The following is an 18,332-nucleotide window of genomic DNA, read 5'->3' as shown; positions in this document are numbered from 1 at the left end:
TGTCTTGAAACCATTCTTTCTTTAATTTGAGAATTCTCACCCCCCTCCCTGAGGATTTTGTTTTTTTTAAACAGAGGATTATTACATCTTCCAACTCTTATGTTTTCCATTAAGACAGTCAGGTTAAGTATATCATTTAAGAATGTAAAAGATCCCTGTAGAAGGGAGTAGGGTGGGAGGTTCACGGTTATGTTTTTTAGCCACACCCACCCCTTAGCCACACCGTCCACACCCAGCACCGATTCTCCCCATAGCCATGGCTCTGCAATGGGAGACTCATTCTTCTGTGTAGTAACAGCAGCATCTAGTGAGAGCTCCCTATATGCTAGGCACCGATGGCACTTTATGTCACTTCATTCCTACAATAACCCAGTGCATGAGGACAATCGGACCCATTTTACGTCGAGGAAGATGAGGCACAGGAAGTGAATAAATGACAGTCTGGTGCACACACACGTGGCAGGGCTGGGTCCTGGCATCGAGGTCCATGCTTTGTCTGGCTGTACTTTCCCTCCATGGCTTTCTTCTCTTTTCCTGCCCATGAGTTACAGTCTCGGACATGAACTGAAGAGAACGGAAGGGAGACTTCTAGAAATAGTGATAACACCATCTGAATAAGGTTTTATGCTCCCTGAGCCCAATTTTTCTCATCAAGATAAAAGGTCAGACCCCACTTAGAAGGAAAAGTGAGATCTTCATAATTCCCTAAGGAAAAAAAAATCCCAACTTTCATGGGAGGGGATGTGGGTGCCTGGTGGCTGAGCAGAGTGTTCCCCTCTCTTCCTTAGGTCATGGTGTGGTTTCCGGGAGGTGGCTTCCAGAGCGGCTCAGCCTCTATCTTTGATGGGTCTGCCCTGGCTGCCTATGAGAATGTGCTGATCGTGACCACCCAGTACCGGCTGGGAATATTTGGCTTCTTCAGGTGAGTCTCCCCAGGTGACTGACATTCCAGATCCTCAAGAGACAGTTGTGCAGTAGCCATGAGCAGTGTCCAAAAACCTAGAGGGAATGAACACATTTGGCCCTCATTAGTTAATTTTAGCAGCTATAACAGATAAATCTCCAAGCCTTTGTAGCTTAAAACATAAAAAATCTCAAGTAAAGTCCATGTGAATATTCATGATTGACAGACCCTTCCACATGGGCAGTCAGGGACCACCTGGGTTCTTTCCTTCTTGTGGCTCTGATACAGATTCTCTAGGGCCCAGATCTGCACTTGGCCAGCAGATGGAGCAAGAGAATGGAGGATCGCCTGAGGGCGGCTTTCCTGGGTCAGCCTGAAGGTGGCGCTAATCACTACTGTTCACATACCACTGGGCAGAACTCAGTCCTTTAGGGACCACATCCAACTGCCAGGGAGATGTGGAATGTAGCTCAGCCCTGAGATGTGGAAGACAGACAAGTTGTGTGAGCAGTTAGTAGTGTCTACCATAAGACCCCACTTCAAGGCTCCTCTGAGACTAATTCCTCCGTGGCACTGGCCTTCCTTCCCCGTGTATATACCTGTCATGTATTTGGACACTCCCTGTGAGTCAGGTAGGATACCATGCACCTGCCTTGTGTTATTTCAACTCACCCTTAAAATGATAGTACGAGGAAGGCTCTGATGTTATTGCCATTTGACAGCTGAAAAATGAAGGTACAGAGAAGTGATAGAACACGGCTGGTCTCTTGATTGCCTGTATTATCCTGCCTAAAACATAGCAGTCTAAATCCAGGATGCAATGTGAGCAAAGAGAGGTAGGGAGAGGTGGGGCCATGGTGCTGTTTGGAGGTGGCTGTCACCTACTGTGGAGAAGGCAGCAATGATTCACATATGAATCCTATCCCCAGACACTCATAGGCAAGTGGGGGAGACGATGCAGGGATGCTCATATCCACATTTGCAGAACAGGAGTAATTGTCCAAGAGTGAGAGCAAGGGGGTGTGGAAATGAGGAAGGAGATTCCAGGGATCTGGGAGCTTCTGCAGAGAGGTGGCATTTAAGTTGTGCCTTAATGATGGAGTTGGATTTGGGGAGGAGAGTTTGGGTGTCTGCTTAGCAAAGAGTTCCATAGAAGACTGAATCATAAAAATCACACTAAATACATTTACGACCCTGTGCACCTGTGTCACTGGCAATCTTCCCAATAACCATAGAGAGCGGGCACTGTTATTCTCCTTTCTATTAACCTGGGAACGTTGAGCTTAATCCAGTTAAGTGACTTGCCCAAAATCATCCAGATAACGAGTGACCAGGCTCTGACTCCTGTGCTAGAGGCTGAGGTCTTAACCATTAAGTAAAATGCTTCTCAGGATACACAGAAAGGGAGGGATGGAGACCAATATGGAGCCCACCAAAGAATGGAGGTAAAATTGCAGGTCTTGGAGAGATCTGTGAGTGAGCAGGTGTAGGAAGAACCATCCCAGAGGTCATAGGCAGAGAAAGGAACCCAAGGGGGGTCAGTTCAGGGGAGAAAAAAGTGATCCTGAGATTGCTCAGGTTCCGGTGTGCACTGCATGGATGTTTTTGGTTCTGTGGCATATTCCCTTGTACCCTCAGAACAATCCCCTCAGAGTTGTTCATTCATTCTGGGAAACAGGCAGCAGGGGCAGCGACATGGGGCGTGGTTAGGAGCATGGACTCTGGGGCCAGACTCATTGGATCCCAACTCTCCAACGTTCTAGCTCTCTCTAGCAAGGGGATTTAACCTCGGTGCCTGAATTTCCTAGTCTGTTTGAGAGAGATTATGTCCATCGGTATCCTGATGGCAGGCTCCCACATTTCATTAAAGAAAATGAGCATGAGCTTTGGCTGTGGACAAATGTGGCCACTGCCCAAGGCACCCCCCAGATGCGGAGGGAACAGAGTGGTGTGGTGAATGTTCAGATCTCTCCACTGCACCCTCAGGCACCTGTCAAAGCCTTCCACTGAGAGCACACAGCTTAAGTCTGGCCTGTGAAAGTCCTAGAGGGCCACCTTTTAGGAACAGGGCAGAGAAGGCCTAGAGAGGCAAAGAGGAAAAGATGCAGAACTATCTGCCTCTCAGATTGTGACCAGAATTAGCCACAAACCCCACAGAACAGTGTCAGACATACCCTGCTTCTGTGGTGATTGCCATTATTGTTACTAACTTTGCCGTTCATTGGAATCTCTGTGCCCAGGAAGACCTTGAACAATTGGTACAGATCAGTCTCAGCAGCGGGAATCTTCTGGATTCCAGGGATTCAGGGAACCTAGGAATTCTCTGGAATCATGTTTCAACATTGTATGTTTCTTTTTTCCTGGGGTGCATAGTTTTCACCAAGTTCTCACAGAAACCCAAATCCCAACAAAGGATAAGAACTAGGCCTGGTTTCCCCAGCTTCTCCCAGCTGACACCTGCCCACAGGCTCTCTGAGAACTTGGGGCTGCAAGAACCAGTGGCCGACTAAAAATTCTCACTCTGCCTCTTGCCCCCAGCACACAGGACCAGCATGCCTCAGGGAACTGGGCCTTCAAAGACCAGGTGGCTTCTCTATCCTGGATCCAGGAGAACATCATGTTCTTTGGTGGGAATCCTGGTTCTGTGACCATCTTTGGAGAGTCAGCTGGAGCCATAAGTGTTTCTGGCCTGGTGAGTTTTCTGCTTTGTGACTTGAGTGAACCTTGGTGGGGAAGGTTACAAGAGTGAGGATAATGACTGACTTAAATTTAATTGGTGCCTTCACTTTGACAAACTACCCGAGACAGGCTCCTGTATAAAGTAAGAGGTTTATTTGGCTCACAGTTTCAGAGGCTCAAAATGAAGGATCAGGCAGCCCCCTTGGTTGGGCCTTTGGGAAGGGTGGTGGACAGCATCACATCATGGCCGAAGCGAACGTAGGAGGAAGTCTTACATCTCAAACCAGGAAGCCAAGAGAGCTTGGTGAGTCAGGCTTGCTCCATTATAGCAACCCTCTGGTGAGAACTGACTTAATCCCTTCCAAGGGCAGGGCTGCCAGTGACCTCCCACTGGCCCCATCTCTGAAAGCTTCCATATGATACCAGTTTTCTGATACTGCCATCCTGGGGACCAAGCTTCCAATACCATATCCACCCATAGTCCAAACCATAGCATTGTTCAGTAGAAAAACAGAGCTAAGCATGAAATTACAAAAGATGCGTATGAACATTTTATTTTAATTGAAAAGACAAAGATGCACATCCCTCACCAATGGTTTTATATAGAGTGCTGTTATTATTATTTATGATTTTGGTTGTTGTTGCAGTACTGGAGATTGAATCCAGGGGAGCTCTATGACTGAACTACATCACTAGCCCTGTTTTATTTTTGATTTTGAGACAGGACCTCACTCAGTTGCTGAGGCTGGCCTTGATCTTGTGAACCTCCTGCCTCAGCCTTTCAAGTTGCTGGGCTTATGAGTGTGCACCATCATGCCTAGCTAGGGTATGATCTTTTCAGAGATGGTCTTGCATGAGCCACCTGCAGAGTTCATGGCCCTCTAACTGCAGTGTCAGTTTCTTTGATCTTTATTATTTTTTTTTTTGGTATTGGATTTTGAACCCAGGATGTCATACAGGCTGGGCAAGTCCTTTGCCACTGAGCTACAACCCCAAGCCCTTCTTAAAATTTAATTTTGAGACAGGATATTGATTAAACTTGCAATCCTCCTGCCTCAGTCTCCTGAATCTCTGGGATTATAGGTGTGTGCAGTTTTCATTTATTAACAATGAATGTAAGCTTAAAGATGTTGGCAAAGTAGTCTTGCAGCAGCACATTCGGGAGGTTTTTTACTTCCTCCCAACTATTTTACTCTTCTCTTGTCTATACTTAGGGTGACAGAGATATTTTTTGGCCATTCATCTTTTTCAAGGTTTTCTTCCCAGATATAATGTCTTCTTTTTACTTGTGTAGCCAAATGGTTTCCATGAGAGCTCATTAATTATGTAATTAGAATAACAAGTGCAATTGACAAAACAAGTTTGGGAGCAAACACACCTGATGCTCAGCAAACAGAAACATACAGAGGTGCTAGAAGAAGGCCCAGTGGCTCTGAGTGGCCAGCATTTCCTTGGCATAAATTAGCATGTCAGTTACAGAAATTGATTACATGGCAGTGGGTTAAGAAAGCTTCTGCTGTATAGACCTTGACAATATTTAAGTTATTTTTATATCTTCAAAGTTGCCTTTTAATGCAGACAAGATTAACCTAACTTTACCTATATGATAACAACCCCCTTCATGAGTGAAATTGGACCAGGCACTGCATGAAGACTTCTAAATTGTCTATTTCCCCTCCTCCTCACAACAGTTCTGTGATCTAGGCTCAGTTTCAACTCCAGTTCAACAGTGGAGTAAACTAGTACTTGGAAATATTCTTTTTTTTTTTTTTTTTTTTTTTTAAAGAGAGAGTGAGAGAGGAGAGAGAGAGAGAGAGAGAGAGAGAGAGAGAGAGAGAGAGAGAGAGAGAATTTTTTTAATATTTATTTTTTAGTTTTCGGCGGACACAACATCTTTGTTGGTATGTGGTGCTGAGGAGCGAACCCGGGCCGCACGCATGCCAGGCGAGCGTGCTACCGCTTGAGCCACATCCCCAGCCCAAGAAATATTCTTAACTTGTCTAAAATGACCCAGCTGGGAAGTGAAGGAGCTGGAACTCATGTACTAGAATGTTTGAATGAAATGTTTATGAGGAACCAGAGCCCAAGAGAGGTTAAAGAACTTGCCCAAACCTTCACATCTATTCTTGAGTCTGACACCAGGGCTCTTTCTCCCACTCTGAGGTTAGAGCCCTTCAGGAAGGATGGATGGTGTGCAGGATGGGTGGGGATCCCCAGGATAATGTTCCCTGCATGTCCTGTGTTCTCTCTCCAGATTCTGTCCCCCATGAGCAATGGCTTATTCCACAGAGCCATCATGGAGAGTGGAGTGGCCATCATCCCATACCTGAAGTCCCAGGATGTGGAGAGGAAGGAGGATGTAGGTATATGGTAAACGCCTCCTGCCCCCAGCTTAAGATCTGGTGTATGTTAAGCCACCTTCTCATTGTGTGCCTGGTTTTTCTCATGGGCCATGCCCAAGGACCTTGTGTTGGCCTCAGTGGGACCTGTTCCTCCATGGAAGACCTGGCTCAGCAGCAAAGGGATCCAGATACTCAATGCAACTGTCGCACTGTGTGTGTGTGTGTGTGTGTGTGTGTGTGTGTGTGTGTGTGTGTGTATTACAGGTCTCACATCTTGTCCACTATTCTCTCCCCAAGGACATAATTCAGTTTTGTGAGTCTATGCAGATCATCTTCTATACCTACTCTACTCTATAGGGAGTGGCAGTGTAGACTACTGTGTTAAGAAAGATTCTGAGGCTGTTTCCAGCTCAATGGGAAATAACACTGTGACTGACCATTGGTGTCGGGCATGGAATTTTGAAGGGGCTGAGGTGGGGCGTATGTCCCCAATATTTGCTATCTGTCATCTTGTCTTAGCTCCCTACTATACAGTAAGGACCTGAAGAACAAGGTTTCTCTGTTCTTCATGCCTCAGGCATAATGCCTGGTATATACTAAGCAACCAAAAATGTTTGCTGAATGAATGAAGGGGTGATTGGATGAACTGGCCCATTCAACACACATTAATCAAACATCAAGCTATGAAGCTGTCCCCCGAGTAGTAATCATCTTAGAGTTGCATGTCTCTTTTTATTTTTATATATTTTTTGAGATGGGATATTTCTGGTCTTCAACTCTTGGACTCAATTTCTGGTCTTCAGCCTCCCGAGTAGCTGGGACTATGGGTGTGTACCACTGTGCCTGACATATAGAATGCATTTTCTTAAATACCACATAACCAATAACAGTGAACTCAAAACACAGAAATGTGGAATCACAAAATTGTGAAAATACTCTTGACACAGTTACTTTCAGTTTTCACATGTATTTATTCATTTATGAAACATTGATTGAGTGCCTACTATTTTCCCAAGGCCCTGTGGGTTTATCAGTGAGGAAAGGATATATAAAACTTGAGAAGACTGTTATTTTTATTACAGGTGTTTTTTTTAACCTGGTATCTGTGGGTAGGTGTGGGAGGTGGTCCTTGAATGCTTCAATAGTATGAAGACTTTAGACGCTTGTGCACTCTCCCCTGCTAAAGTATTTGCAGCTTACCTTGAATTCTCAGAGTATCCATGACTCCTAGAAGAATAAGCAAGGACAAATTCTACAATTATGGAGGGTTCAATGACAGGGCAAAAAGGTGGTTAGCAATGAGCTAGGCAAGGAAGTGGGGGGATCCCTGGGGTGACAGGAGGTTGTGGGAAGAAGGGGTTTGCGGGGGATGCAATGGTCTGACAGAAAAGACATTTCAAGAGGAAGGACTTGGGCCTTGAAGAAAGAATGAGTGGATAAAAGTAAATAGAAACAAACACAAAATTTTAAATACAAAACATGGAAAAAAGTAAAAAAAAAAAAAAAAGAAGAAGAAGAAGGAGTGACCCTGGTCTGTAGAGACAGGAAAAAGCCCAGGAGCTGCAGGCTGTGCGGGTAGCTGGGGCTTGAGCAGAGTTGACAAGCCAAGCATTCATCTAGAATGGTGCCTCAGCTGATGACAAAGGAGCTTTCAAAATCACACATCAATCCTGGGGCTCCTGGCTCCATTTGGGGCCTGGTGCTCATGCAGCTGAGTTCACAAGACTGACTTCTCTGTGGACCAGGAATCTTGATTCCAGTCCACAGCCATGGGCTGTCAAATCCCAGTCTCCATCTCTAGTATTTGCTAAAGAGGACAGGAAGTGCAGGCCAGAGACTAAATATACACTTAATGATACCTTCCAAATAAATGTGTGGGGCTGGGGAAGGGCAGCAGGCTGGTCAGAAGACACTCTCCAACTTTCATTTTGGTCGATGCTTTCAGTGCCATACTCTGACCTGCTCCTTCTCTGGAAATAGATGCAGATCATTGCAGAAGCCTGTGGCTCCAATGCCTCGGACTCCCAGGCCCTATTGAAGTGCCTCAGGGCAAAATCCCCTGAGGAGTTGCTGAATCTCAGCCAGGTAATGAGGGAGGGGCGAGTTTCAGGGTAGGATTGTGCTTTGAATGGAGTGATGGAAAATCCTACCCCTCTGTTATTTATTTTGATTTGGGACTTGGAAAAAAAAAGTGGGGATTCGTGGTAATAACTGTAAAGAACAATGTGGGGTATAGAACACATATAGGTGACTTAAAGAACTTGATGGGACAAGGGTACTGCCTAGCCTGGAAAAGGTCCGGCAAAATACAAGGGTCATCATTAAGACATTGAAGGTGTCTGCCTGGGAAGATGGACGGCTCGTGTTCCACATGCTTCCAGAGGCTAAAGTCGACCTCAAGAGCTTGAGAGTCTATTACCAGGTCATTTTGGTTTCCTATAACTGAGAACTTTCTAAAACCTCAGTTGTCTGTAAAAGGACCAGGCTCCTTTAAGAGGCAGGGAGGTGCCCAGCTCTGAAAATATTCAAGCCAGTTCTGGCTGACTGTTGGCAAATTCTCCATCACTGGATGGAAAAGTCTGGACTAGATGATGTTTTATGTCCCTTCCAATTTTGATAATCTTTGCTAGTCCTTGAAAGATCAAGGCAATCATCTATCAAATTCAAACATGTTAATTATTTGGCATGTGTTGAATATCTGCATGCTAGAGCCCGTGAATGAGTAATATATCCTTGACCTGATGCTATCGAGCTCTTTCATGTGTTCTTTTCTGCCTGACTCCCCAAAACAGAAACAAACAAACAAAGCTATGAACACAGTCAGCTGTTGCTTTCTGAGACTCAAGAAATATCTGCCCTGTCCACAGCACAGTGCTTTGACATCTCAGGAAGTTGGCTGTACCAATCCCTACTGTCCAGGTTATTCCCTTCCCTCCCCATTTTTCCCACTGAATTTGGCTATGCCTCAGAATCACTGGGAGGATTTGCCACAAGAAGTTTTCTGGGCTGCACCTCCAAAGTGAGAGGCCCAGAGTGAGGCCTGCCAATTTGCATTTCTAACAAATTCACAGATGATATCAATACCACTGGTTTAAGAACCACACTTTGAGAAATCCTGTACGAAGTCATTATTTGTCTATTTAGTATTTATTTGTCTATTTGTTATTTCTATTTAGTAGATGAGAAAAAAAATTAGAAAAGTTCAGCCTTTCTGCCCAAATAAGTGGCAGGGCTGATCGGAAACTAATGCATTGGACTGGGCCAATTTTTCCTTTTCTTTTCATGCATTTTGACCACTCCTTGACTGGATCTGTTTAGTGTGGCTAGGATTTGGGAACAGCAGATTTTGTGAACATGAATAGATGCTGATTTTTCTTCTCTTATTGCAGAAAGCAAAACATTTCACTCGAGTGGTTGATGGTAAATTCTTTCCTGAAGACCCTCTAGACCTACTGATTCGCAAAACATATAAAACAATTCCTTCTATCATTGGAGTCAATAACCACGAGTGTGGCTTCCTGCTGCCCATGGTGAGAATCCTGACTGTCCTCCCTGCAGCCACCTCAGCAGTGGCTGGCATTTCCATAGATGACACACAGCGTTATGTGGGCTACAGCCCATCACCATGTACCTGGTGATAATCTGTCTGAAAGAGGGCTTCTTCATCTGTTTGGGTTGCTATGACAGAATACCAGGTGCTGGGTAATATAAATGAGAGAGGTGTATGTGGTTTATAATTTCAGTGGATGGAAAGTCCAAACAGTATGGTGCTAGTATTTGGCATTAGTCTCCCTAGCTTTGTTACAACAGGGTGGAGAAGTAGAAAGGGAAATTTTGGCTGCATTTAGAAGGGCCAAGTAAATGAGGTGGACTTGCTTTGAGAGCCAACTGAGTCCTGTAAGAACCCAGTGGTGAATCGTTTTTATGCATGTAGGCCCCGTCTTTAAATGCCAAGTTCTCTGCTTATCTGCTTTGTGACATTATGTGAGTAGCTCTGCCTCTTTAAACATTTGTTCTCTCATCTCTAGGGCTAATTTTAGGACTCACCTCACAGGTACACATCAAATAGCCTGGCATGTAGTAAGTGCTCAGCAAATGCTGGCTATTGGAATTTGTTCTGGTGATGGAATGGGAATTGGTACTCATATCTGCAGAGCTCAAGGGCCTACATGGGTATAAATATTCCATATAAACTTGCAGTTAAACCCATTCCTGGCTGATGGAGAGCATAGGTAACCCTCTCAAACCAAATCCCAGATCCTTACTGTACACTGAGGAGTTTTAGTATATAAAATATGTTTGTGGATGTGTTGAATGACACACTGGGTGTTCCCTGAGTTTCCTGAACAAATATCTTCCTGGTGAATCATTCCCCCAAGATTTTCAACAGAAAAGGTACCAAGGAAATTCATTTGATCAGTCAACAGTGTTTCTACCCCCTGATGTTTTAAGCTGTATTATTGCCAGGAAATGATCATTTAACAAACAATTACATGAAGCTCTTGCTACATACCAAACATCCTTGAAAATGCTTTATAAATATCAGCTTACTCAGTACTCAACACAGCTCTGCGGGGACTTTGCTATCTCCATCTTTATAAACGAGGCATCTAAGGCAGAAAGAGTTAAGTCAGTCCTCAGGTTCACAGCAGGTACACGGCAAGGGAGGGATTCAAATCCAGGTTGTCTGGCTCCACAGCACTTGTGTTCTCAACCACCAAGCTGACTACCTCCCACTAGTGGCTTCTCAGAGGCCCTGGTTGTACAGGTCTTTAGAAGGAGAATAACAAACCACTAGTTTTGAGATTTTCTGACTTCTCTTGAAACTTGGTGTCAAAGCCAAATTGTGGCTTGTATTAGTCATCTCAGGCTGCTGTAACAAAATAAGCATAGACTCAGTAGCTTAGACAACAGAAATGTATCTCATAGTTCCAAGATCAAGGTGTCAGTGGCTTTGCTTCCTTCTGAGGTCGCTCTCCTTGGCTAGTAGATGGCTGCTTTCTAACTTTGTCCTCCTGTGGTCTTGTCCCATGTGTTCAATTTCCATATCTCTGTGTGTCTGAATTTCACTTCTTATAAGAACCTGGTCAGACTGTATGAGGTCCCACTGTTGCAGCCTTATTTTAACACAAGCACCTGTTTAAAGGTCCTATTTCCCAATATGGCCAAGTACTGAGGTGTTGGCGGAATGGTACCATATGAATTTGAGGAGAAATAAAATAAACTCAGTTTGTAACAGGGACTTTTCTACAGAGTGGCCACTTGGGCCCCGGAAGGCCCTGGGTAAGACAGGGAATGGCCGTCAAATGTGAGAAGAAGAAGAAGTTATTAATTATATATCTCACCAAGACTGCTACATAGCTCCTGGGGCTGAGAGGGTTCCTGCTCCTCCCATCCCATCAGCGTCAGGTGTTCAGGTCTTGAATAAACTGATTTATTTCTGGAAGACCCAATGGCTCACAGAAGACACTCTGCTTCTCTCCTCAGTTGGACACTCCTGACATCCTCAAAGGCTCCAACAAGACTCATGCTTTTAACTTGCTACAGTCCTTCTTGGTAAGTGAACTGGGATGGTGGTGGCTCTCCAGAAATCCATTTGGGAACTTCATCCCAATTTGCACAAACATTCTTAGAGCTTAGACACTGGCATATAGATATTCCTCATTCACTCATTCAACAGAACTTTACTAAGTATATGCCCACAATCCCTTATCCACACTCTCCAAATCCAAAGGGCACCAAAAATCCAAAGGCTTTTTATAACTCAATGGCAGGTTATGGGCTAAACCTGACCTAGACTCATCTGTGGCCAAGCCTTTTTGTTCCAATATGTTCATTCACTGTATTTATCTTACTATTCATGTTTCTATGTGGGCATACTAATGTGGGTGTTGGGGTGTTGCTTCCCACCCCTGCATGTTACATAACACACTGCATAAGTACTGTATTATCTATCTAAAATTTAAAAGGTTCTGAATTCTGAAACCCACATGGGACTAGGGAACCATATTTACTGCATGCTCTCTAGGTATTATGCTATGTTCCAGCCATACCATCATTGAATCATTCATTCATTTATTACTCAACCATTCACTCAAGTAAGACATGGAAGCATCACGTCTTACTTTAGACATATTTCCCTCCTTCCTCTCTTCTCTCCTTCCTTCCAACTTCCTTCTTTCTGTAAATATTTATTTAGCATGTACTCAGTGCTGATTCATTTCATTCACTGATTGGAATGAATGGAACAAATATTTATTGACATGTCCCGGGATTTCCCTAGGCACTGGGGTGCAATGTCAGGTGCACGGACATGACAGTGCATAAGAAGAGCAGAGCCTGAGCCTTTTAGTGCCCATAAGGGGTTCCACTGAAAAGAAGAATTTTAAAGGGTCATGGGTAAGAGGAGCTTGGGAAGATCCCGAGGACCACCTGGGAACTAATGGATATGCAGAGATCAGCTGAGGGCTGGACAGCAGCAGGTGAGGAGGCTTGAAGCTGTTCGCAGCTGAGAAGGAAGGTGAACTTCCTCCCAAGGTCTGGAAGCAGAATGAAAAGCAAATGATTCCATTTCCACTTTAGAAAGTGCCTTCCAGCCACTAAGTGGGCCCAACCCGGGGGTGGGGGGGCAGGAATCCCTTAGGCCCTAAGGCTTGGCAAGGGATGTTTGAGGATTCTTGGCTGTCTGATAATGAGAATTGAGACTAAGTTTGGTTTGAGAGATATTTAAAATATAAGTTGGATGGTGAAATTTCTCTGGCCAGATTGCAGATGCCTCATGGAGGAGATGGTCATTTATCCATTTCTTAGAGCAGGGGAATGCTGGAGAAGGGTGACATTTCAAGCAGAGATGGTATGTCGAGCCAAGTCCCAGGGGCATGGAGTAGGTTGTGTGGGAAGGTGCACGAGGAAGGGAAGGGTGTGCTGGCTCTCCTAAGCCTGCCAGAATGCAGGAGTTGCTTTGTAAATGGTAAATAGTTCTCTGACGCAGACCATATAGCCTTTGCTCAGAACCCTAGGGTTGGATGCTAGGTGTTTTAGTTTTTCCACTGCTGTGACTAAACCATCTGACCAGAACAACTGTAAGGAGGAGAAGTTTATTAGAGGGCTCAAGGTTTCAGAGGTCTTAATCCATAGAAGGCTGGCTTCATTCCTCGGGGCTCGAGGTGAGGCTGAACATCATGGTGGGAGAGTGTGGCAGAGGGAAGCAGCTCACATCAGAAGGCAGAGAAAGACTCCACTCTCCACCTACAAAGTATATACCCCATAGCCACGGCCCCAATTTAGGCACTCCTCCAGCCACAACCCACCTGTGGCTAGTCACCACCCAGTTAATCCCATCAGGTATTAATTCACCGATCGGGTTAAGATTCTCATAATCCAATCATTTCTCCTCTGAACCTTCTTGCATTGTCTCACATGTGAGCTTTGGAGGGACACCTCATACCCAAAGCATAACACTGTGAGAATCTGTGGGGACTCCACGGAGGCTCCTCACAGCTTCTCTACCCGCTGTGGATGTCTCCAGAACCTCGAGGTCTGCTGGCTGTATGGTTCAAGTGGCCAGGTCTTTTCATGGTGGCCTACATCTGCTTCAGAGCCCACCCTCATTTTAGGCTAGATTAAAAATGATCATCTCTCTGAGGACCTGATAAATGATTCTGAGCAAAACTGCCAGGTGTGTTATATGTGGCCTCCTCCAAATTCCAAAGAAAACTACCAAGGGTCATACCACTGAATTATTGGTAGCAGTGTAACATGCAGCAAATTGTCCAGCATCCCATAGAGCGCCAGGACCCCCCTAAAGCATCATCAATGAGGGAGACCCTTGAATCCTCAGAAAGTTTACTTTCCACCTTGTACTGTTTGTTCTTGGGGCAAGTTGAGGGGGAGAAGACTGAGGCAGGCTGGTGTCGGGTCAAAGAAGGAGGCTCAGGGGAACCAGCAGATCTGAAGACCCACTTTGTGCCAGGAGCATGCTTTTGTCTTCACATCTCAGGCAATCCTTCAAATACATTCAAGAGACTATCTAGCTCAGGTAAAATGGCAAAGGGCTAGTGGCAGTGCTGGTCCTAGGAGCAGGGCCAGTTTCCTGGATGTGTGGCAGGTGTAGTCATAAAAGGCTTTGCATTAAAAAGGGTCCTCCGTGAGATATAGTGCTCCGCTGTTGCCACATTTTCGTTTTTCACTAAACCCCACAAATGATGTAGCTTGTTTTGCTCAGGAGTCACTCTTTCTGAAACATGGAAGAGAGGCATGTGTATTGTGGTTAGGAGCATGGTATTTGGGTGCAAATAGACTTCTAGAGGAATCACGGTTCCACCAACCACTTTGCCTAAGTGTCAGTCTCCTTCTCTGAAATGGAACTAATTTTGATACTTGGATCATAGGAGGGCTACATGGATTCAATGAGGCAATGATTCTGAATGATGCCTGCCCAGGCTAATGCTTAATGTGTCAGCCATATCTGTTGACCCGGATCTCCTCTAACCATGACTTTTTACAGAAAATCTCTACCCAATATTTGTACACTGTGTCTAAAGAATACTTCCATGACAAGAACTCCCTGCTTGACATCCGAGACAGTCTCCTGGACTTGCTTGGAGATGTATTCTTTGTGGTCCCTGCTATAGTTACGGCTCAATATCACAGAGGTGAGTCTCTGAACAGCACCCTCCAGGCACACAGCCCAGTAAGACCTGTGGCCACAGGGCTCTGTGTTGTCTCCTGACCAGTTGCCTGCTCTGCCCCTTGGTTCCCTCACGGAGGGAAGTTCTCTGGTATGTCTGTGATGGAACCATACCTCCCTGACTTTTGCAATTCCCCTGCCTCACAGAGTCTGGTAGCACTGATCAGTGCTTGTTCTATTCCTTCCCCTTCTTCATGATCATGTAGAAAATTTCCATCTCCTTATAAATGTTCTGGGTTTCTGAGTTTCCGCCCCAGGTTTTTGTTCTCTCTCTCTCTCTGGAATTGTTTTCACAAACATCTTAGCCATAAGGAGTAATGTAAAAATCAGAAAGATGATGGTATGGTGGGTGCAAACCTTCTCTGCTTCCCCTCCACCCTCCCTCTTTCCTTCCTTTCTTCCTTTTCTCCCTCCTTCCTTCCCTTTCTTTTCTGTTCCTTCCCTTTGTAAACAAATCTTTTCAAGGGCTTCTTATTTCCCTGGCCCTGTTCCATTTCCTGGAGATTTAGTGCACAAAACAAGGAGACTTGTAACAGATAGACGAGAACATGTGGAGTACGTTAGACGGTGATAAATGTTATGGAAGAAAAGCAGGTCAGGGGTCACCAGTGACACGGTGGGAGGCCACTGTTGCACAGGGCTCTCTTAAGGTGACAAGTGAGATGAAGACTGAGAATTGACTGCTGAATGTGGAGACATGAGGGTCACTGGTAACCTGGAGGAGAACTACCTGGATGGAATGACAAGGGAGTAAAGACCTGGTTAAAATGGGCTCAAGAGGAAGTACGGAACTTTATCTATAAACTCAATGTAATCCCAATATCAATCTAAGCCTCTCCAATAGTTGTAGAGAAATAAACTCATTCCAAAATTTATATGGCAACAAGGATGGTCAAGACAATCTTGAAAAAGAGTAATCCAGTTGAAGGACATATAATTCACCTGATTTTAGAACTTATCTTTGAACTACAGTAATTAAGAAAGTCTGGTACTGGTTGAAGGATAGACAAACAGGATGGAGTCTAGAGGACTCTCTCTTTTACGACTAACTCTATACAGTTATGAATGAAGCTGAGGCCGGGTGCATGGCCCACACCTGCAATCTCAGAGTCTTGGGAGATTGAGGCAGGAGGATTGCCAAAGTTCAAGGCCGGCCTCAGCAACTTAGTGAGACCCTGTCTCAAAATAAAAAATAAAAAGGTCTGGGAATGTGGCTAAGTGGTTAATGCCCCTGGATTCAATCCCTACCAAAAACAAAAAACAAAAACAAAATGAAGCTGGAATAAGTTTATATATATATATATATATATATATATATATATATATATATATATATATGAATGAAAGAAAGAGTGAATCACAGCTCCTAACTCACTCCATACATAAAAACTAATTGGAGATGAATTGTAAATCCAAATATATAAGCTAAAGTTTACTAAACTAAAATAAAATTAGATTGCTTGTCCAAAGATGCTGTTAATGATGGCAGTAAAAATGGGGGAGTACAGAATTTCAAAAGCCCATTCCCCCACAAAATTAGTGAATAACAGGCAAGGACTGTCTGGGTTAATATTTTTTAGAACTCTACAAAGAGTTTATAGACAGCAGGTGAACATTTAATTAAGACACAAACCTATACATCTCGTTAATAGAGTTTTATGTCATTTTCACTTACTCTTGAAGCACCCCCTGCTACACAGCAAGGCAGTGGTCTTAAATAACCCATATTTAAGGTGTAGTATGTTAGTATTGGAAGGAGAAAAATGGACTTTATTCTCAAATAATTGTGGCTGTTTATTTTGACTTGTCTTGTAGTTCTGTAAATGACTATCTCAAAATTACTACCTAAGACTTTCCTTTATTACATTGAAATCAGGATGAGACAGCTACCTGAAAGTATCATTCAAAAATTGTTAAAGGTAAGTGCATTTGTCACTGCCACTAGGGGCAAGGGACATTAGTTGGCGCAAACAGTAAACAAACTGAAAAGCTTAGGAGAAAAGGCTCAGCAATGAGAAACCTTGGGTAATAAAAGCTTGAACAGCTCCCATTTGTTCCTGGGAATCTAGAAACCTAGGAAAAAAAATCCTAGGAAAAAACCTCAGGAGGCCCTATGTTCTCTCCTCATCCCTGACCTTCAGGCTCTGTTCAAGCAGAAAGAAAAAACTAATGTAGTCTAAGGTTGACTTGGTTAAGATAAACTACCCGACCAAGTGTTAAAAGTGTCTTTGAAAACACACACACACACACACACACACACACACACACACACAGCCTGGCTGAAAAGATATTTATTCATTTGTTTTTCTTTCTTAATTTCTTTCTTTTGTTGGTTGGTGTCAGGCATTTATGTAAATCTCAGCTGACCTGTTAAATCATTAGATTAAACACTACAATAACAGAATGCAGACTTCAATGACCACACATGATAAAGAGTACAGGCTTTATAAAATTAGCGCAGAGAAACTATCAGTAAACAAATAAACAACAGCAACCATACTGATTAGTAGAAACCCTAGGGAGAGGGAAAAATCTGATGTTCAGAATTCTCATGTTATAATACTTAAAAATATCCAGTTTCTAGCAAAAAAAAAAAAAAATTCAGGCAAAGAAATAAGAAAGTGTGATTCATATTCAGGGAGGAAAAGAAGAAATTAATAGAAACTGTCTTTGAGGAAGTCCAGACATTGTAATTACTGGGGAAAGACTTTAAATGAACTATTTTAAATATATTTAAATAGCTAAAGAAAACCAAGAAAAAAATACCAAAGGAAATTCTTGAGAATAACTTATAAACAATTAGGGAATATAAATAAAGTGACAGAATTTATAAAGATGTGGAAATAAACCAAAGAAAAATTTTGGAGTGGAAAAGTATAATAATTGAAATGAAATATTTGCTCTAGGGGATAAATTGCAGATTTGAGCATACAAAGGAAGAATAATAAAATTGAAGATTGAGATTCTCCAATATGGGAATCACAAAGAAAAAATAACAAATAAAAACAAACAGATCCTAAGAATCCTCTGGAATACCACTGAATATCTCAATATGTCCATAATAGGAGCTCAAGAAGTGGAGGACAGAGAAAAGAGTCAGCAAGAAATGTAAAGGTCGCAATACCCCAAATTTGATGAAAGACAGGAATATACATACCCCAAATTTTAGTAAAACCCAAATAAGAAAAACTCAAAGACTGCAAAGACACACATTATAAACAATGAAAGTTCAAAACAAAGATCAACTCATGCAAGCAATAAGAGAGAAGATTCTTGCCATGTACAAAGTAACTTAAATAAGATTAATAGCTGTTTTTTCACTAGAAACAATGGAGGTCATAAGGCAATGTAATGACATTTTAAAGTGGAGATAGAAAGAACAGATGGAAGGAAGGAAAAACATCCACAAAGCCTGCCAACCAAGGAATCTATATGTGGCAAACTTATCCTTCACAGGTGAAGGAGAAATTATTATACTCCTGGTTAACACAAATTGACTTTGTAGGTAGTAAACCTACCTGAGAAGAAATACTAAAAAGAATTCTTAAAGCTGAAACAAAAGGACATTGGAACATATCTCAAATCCACAAGAAGGAATAAAGAACACCCCTAAAAGTAACTATATAAGTAAATATAGAAGTCAGTATTAATGTTTTTGATTTATAATTCCTCTTTTTTCTTTATGATTAAAAGACTGCTGAATAAAACTATCATTATA

General features: G+C 43.2%; 1 protein-coding gene across 1 annotated transcript in view; it reads left to right on the top strand.

Moving 5' to 3' along the window:
- Positions 1 to 18,332, top strand: part of CES5A (carboxylesterase 5A) — a gene marked incomplete at both ends in the record, with an annotated part of 29,793 nt that overhangs the window by 3,054 nt on the left and 8,407 nt on the right. Inside the window, 7 exons of the mRNA XM_081274725.1 lie at positions 789 to 922; positions 3,443 to 3,596; positions 5,838 to 5,942; positions 7,906 to 8,010; positions 9,315 to 9,455; positions 11,413 to 11,481; positions 14,432 to 14,579. Of these exons, the coding sequence (XP_081130851.1) occupies positions 789 to 922; positions 3,443 to 3,596; positions 5,838 to 5,942; positions 7,906 to 8,010; positions 9,315 to 9,455; positions 11,413 to 11,481; positions 14,432 to 14,579 (856 nt within the window). The remainder of the gene's footprint in view (positions 1 to 788; positions 923 to 3,442; positions 3,597 to 5,837; positions 5,943 to 7,905; positions 8,011 to 9,314; positions 9,456 to 11,412; positions 11,482 to 14,431; positions 14,580 to 18,332) is intronic.

The sequence above is a fragment of the Spermophilus citellus genome (genome assembly GCF_964194105.1).
Source record: "Spermophilus citellus genome assembly, chromosome: 18".
Lineage (NCBI taxonomy): Eukaryota > Metazoa > Chordata > Mammalia > Rodentia > Sciuridae > Spermophilus > Spermophilus citellus.
Note: the sequence above shows the minus strand (reverse complement) of the source record. Positions and strands in the feature narration are given on the sequence as shown.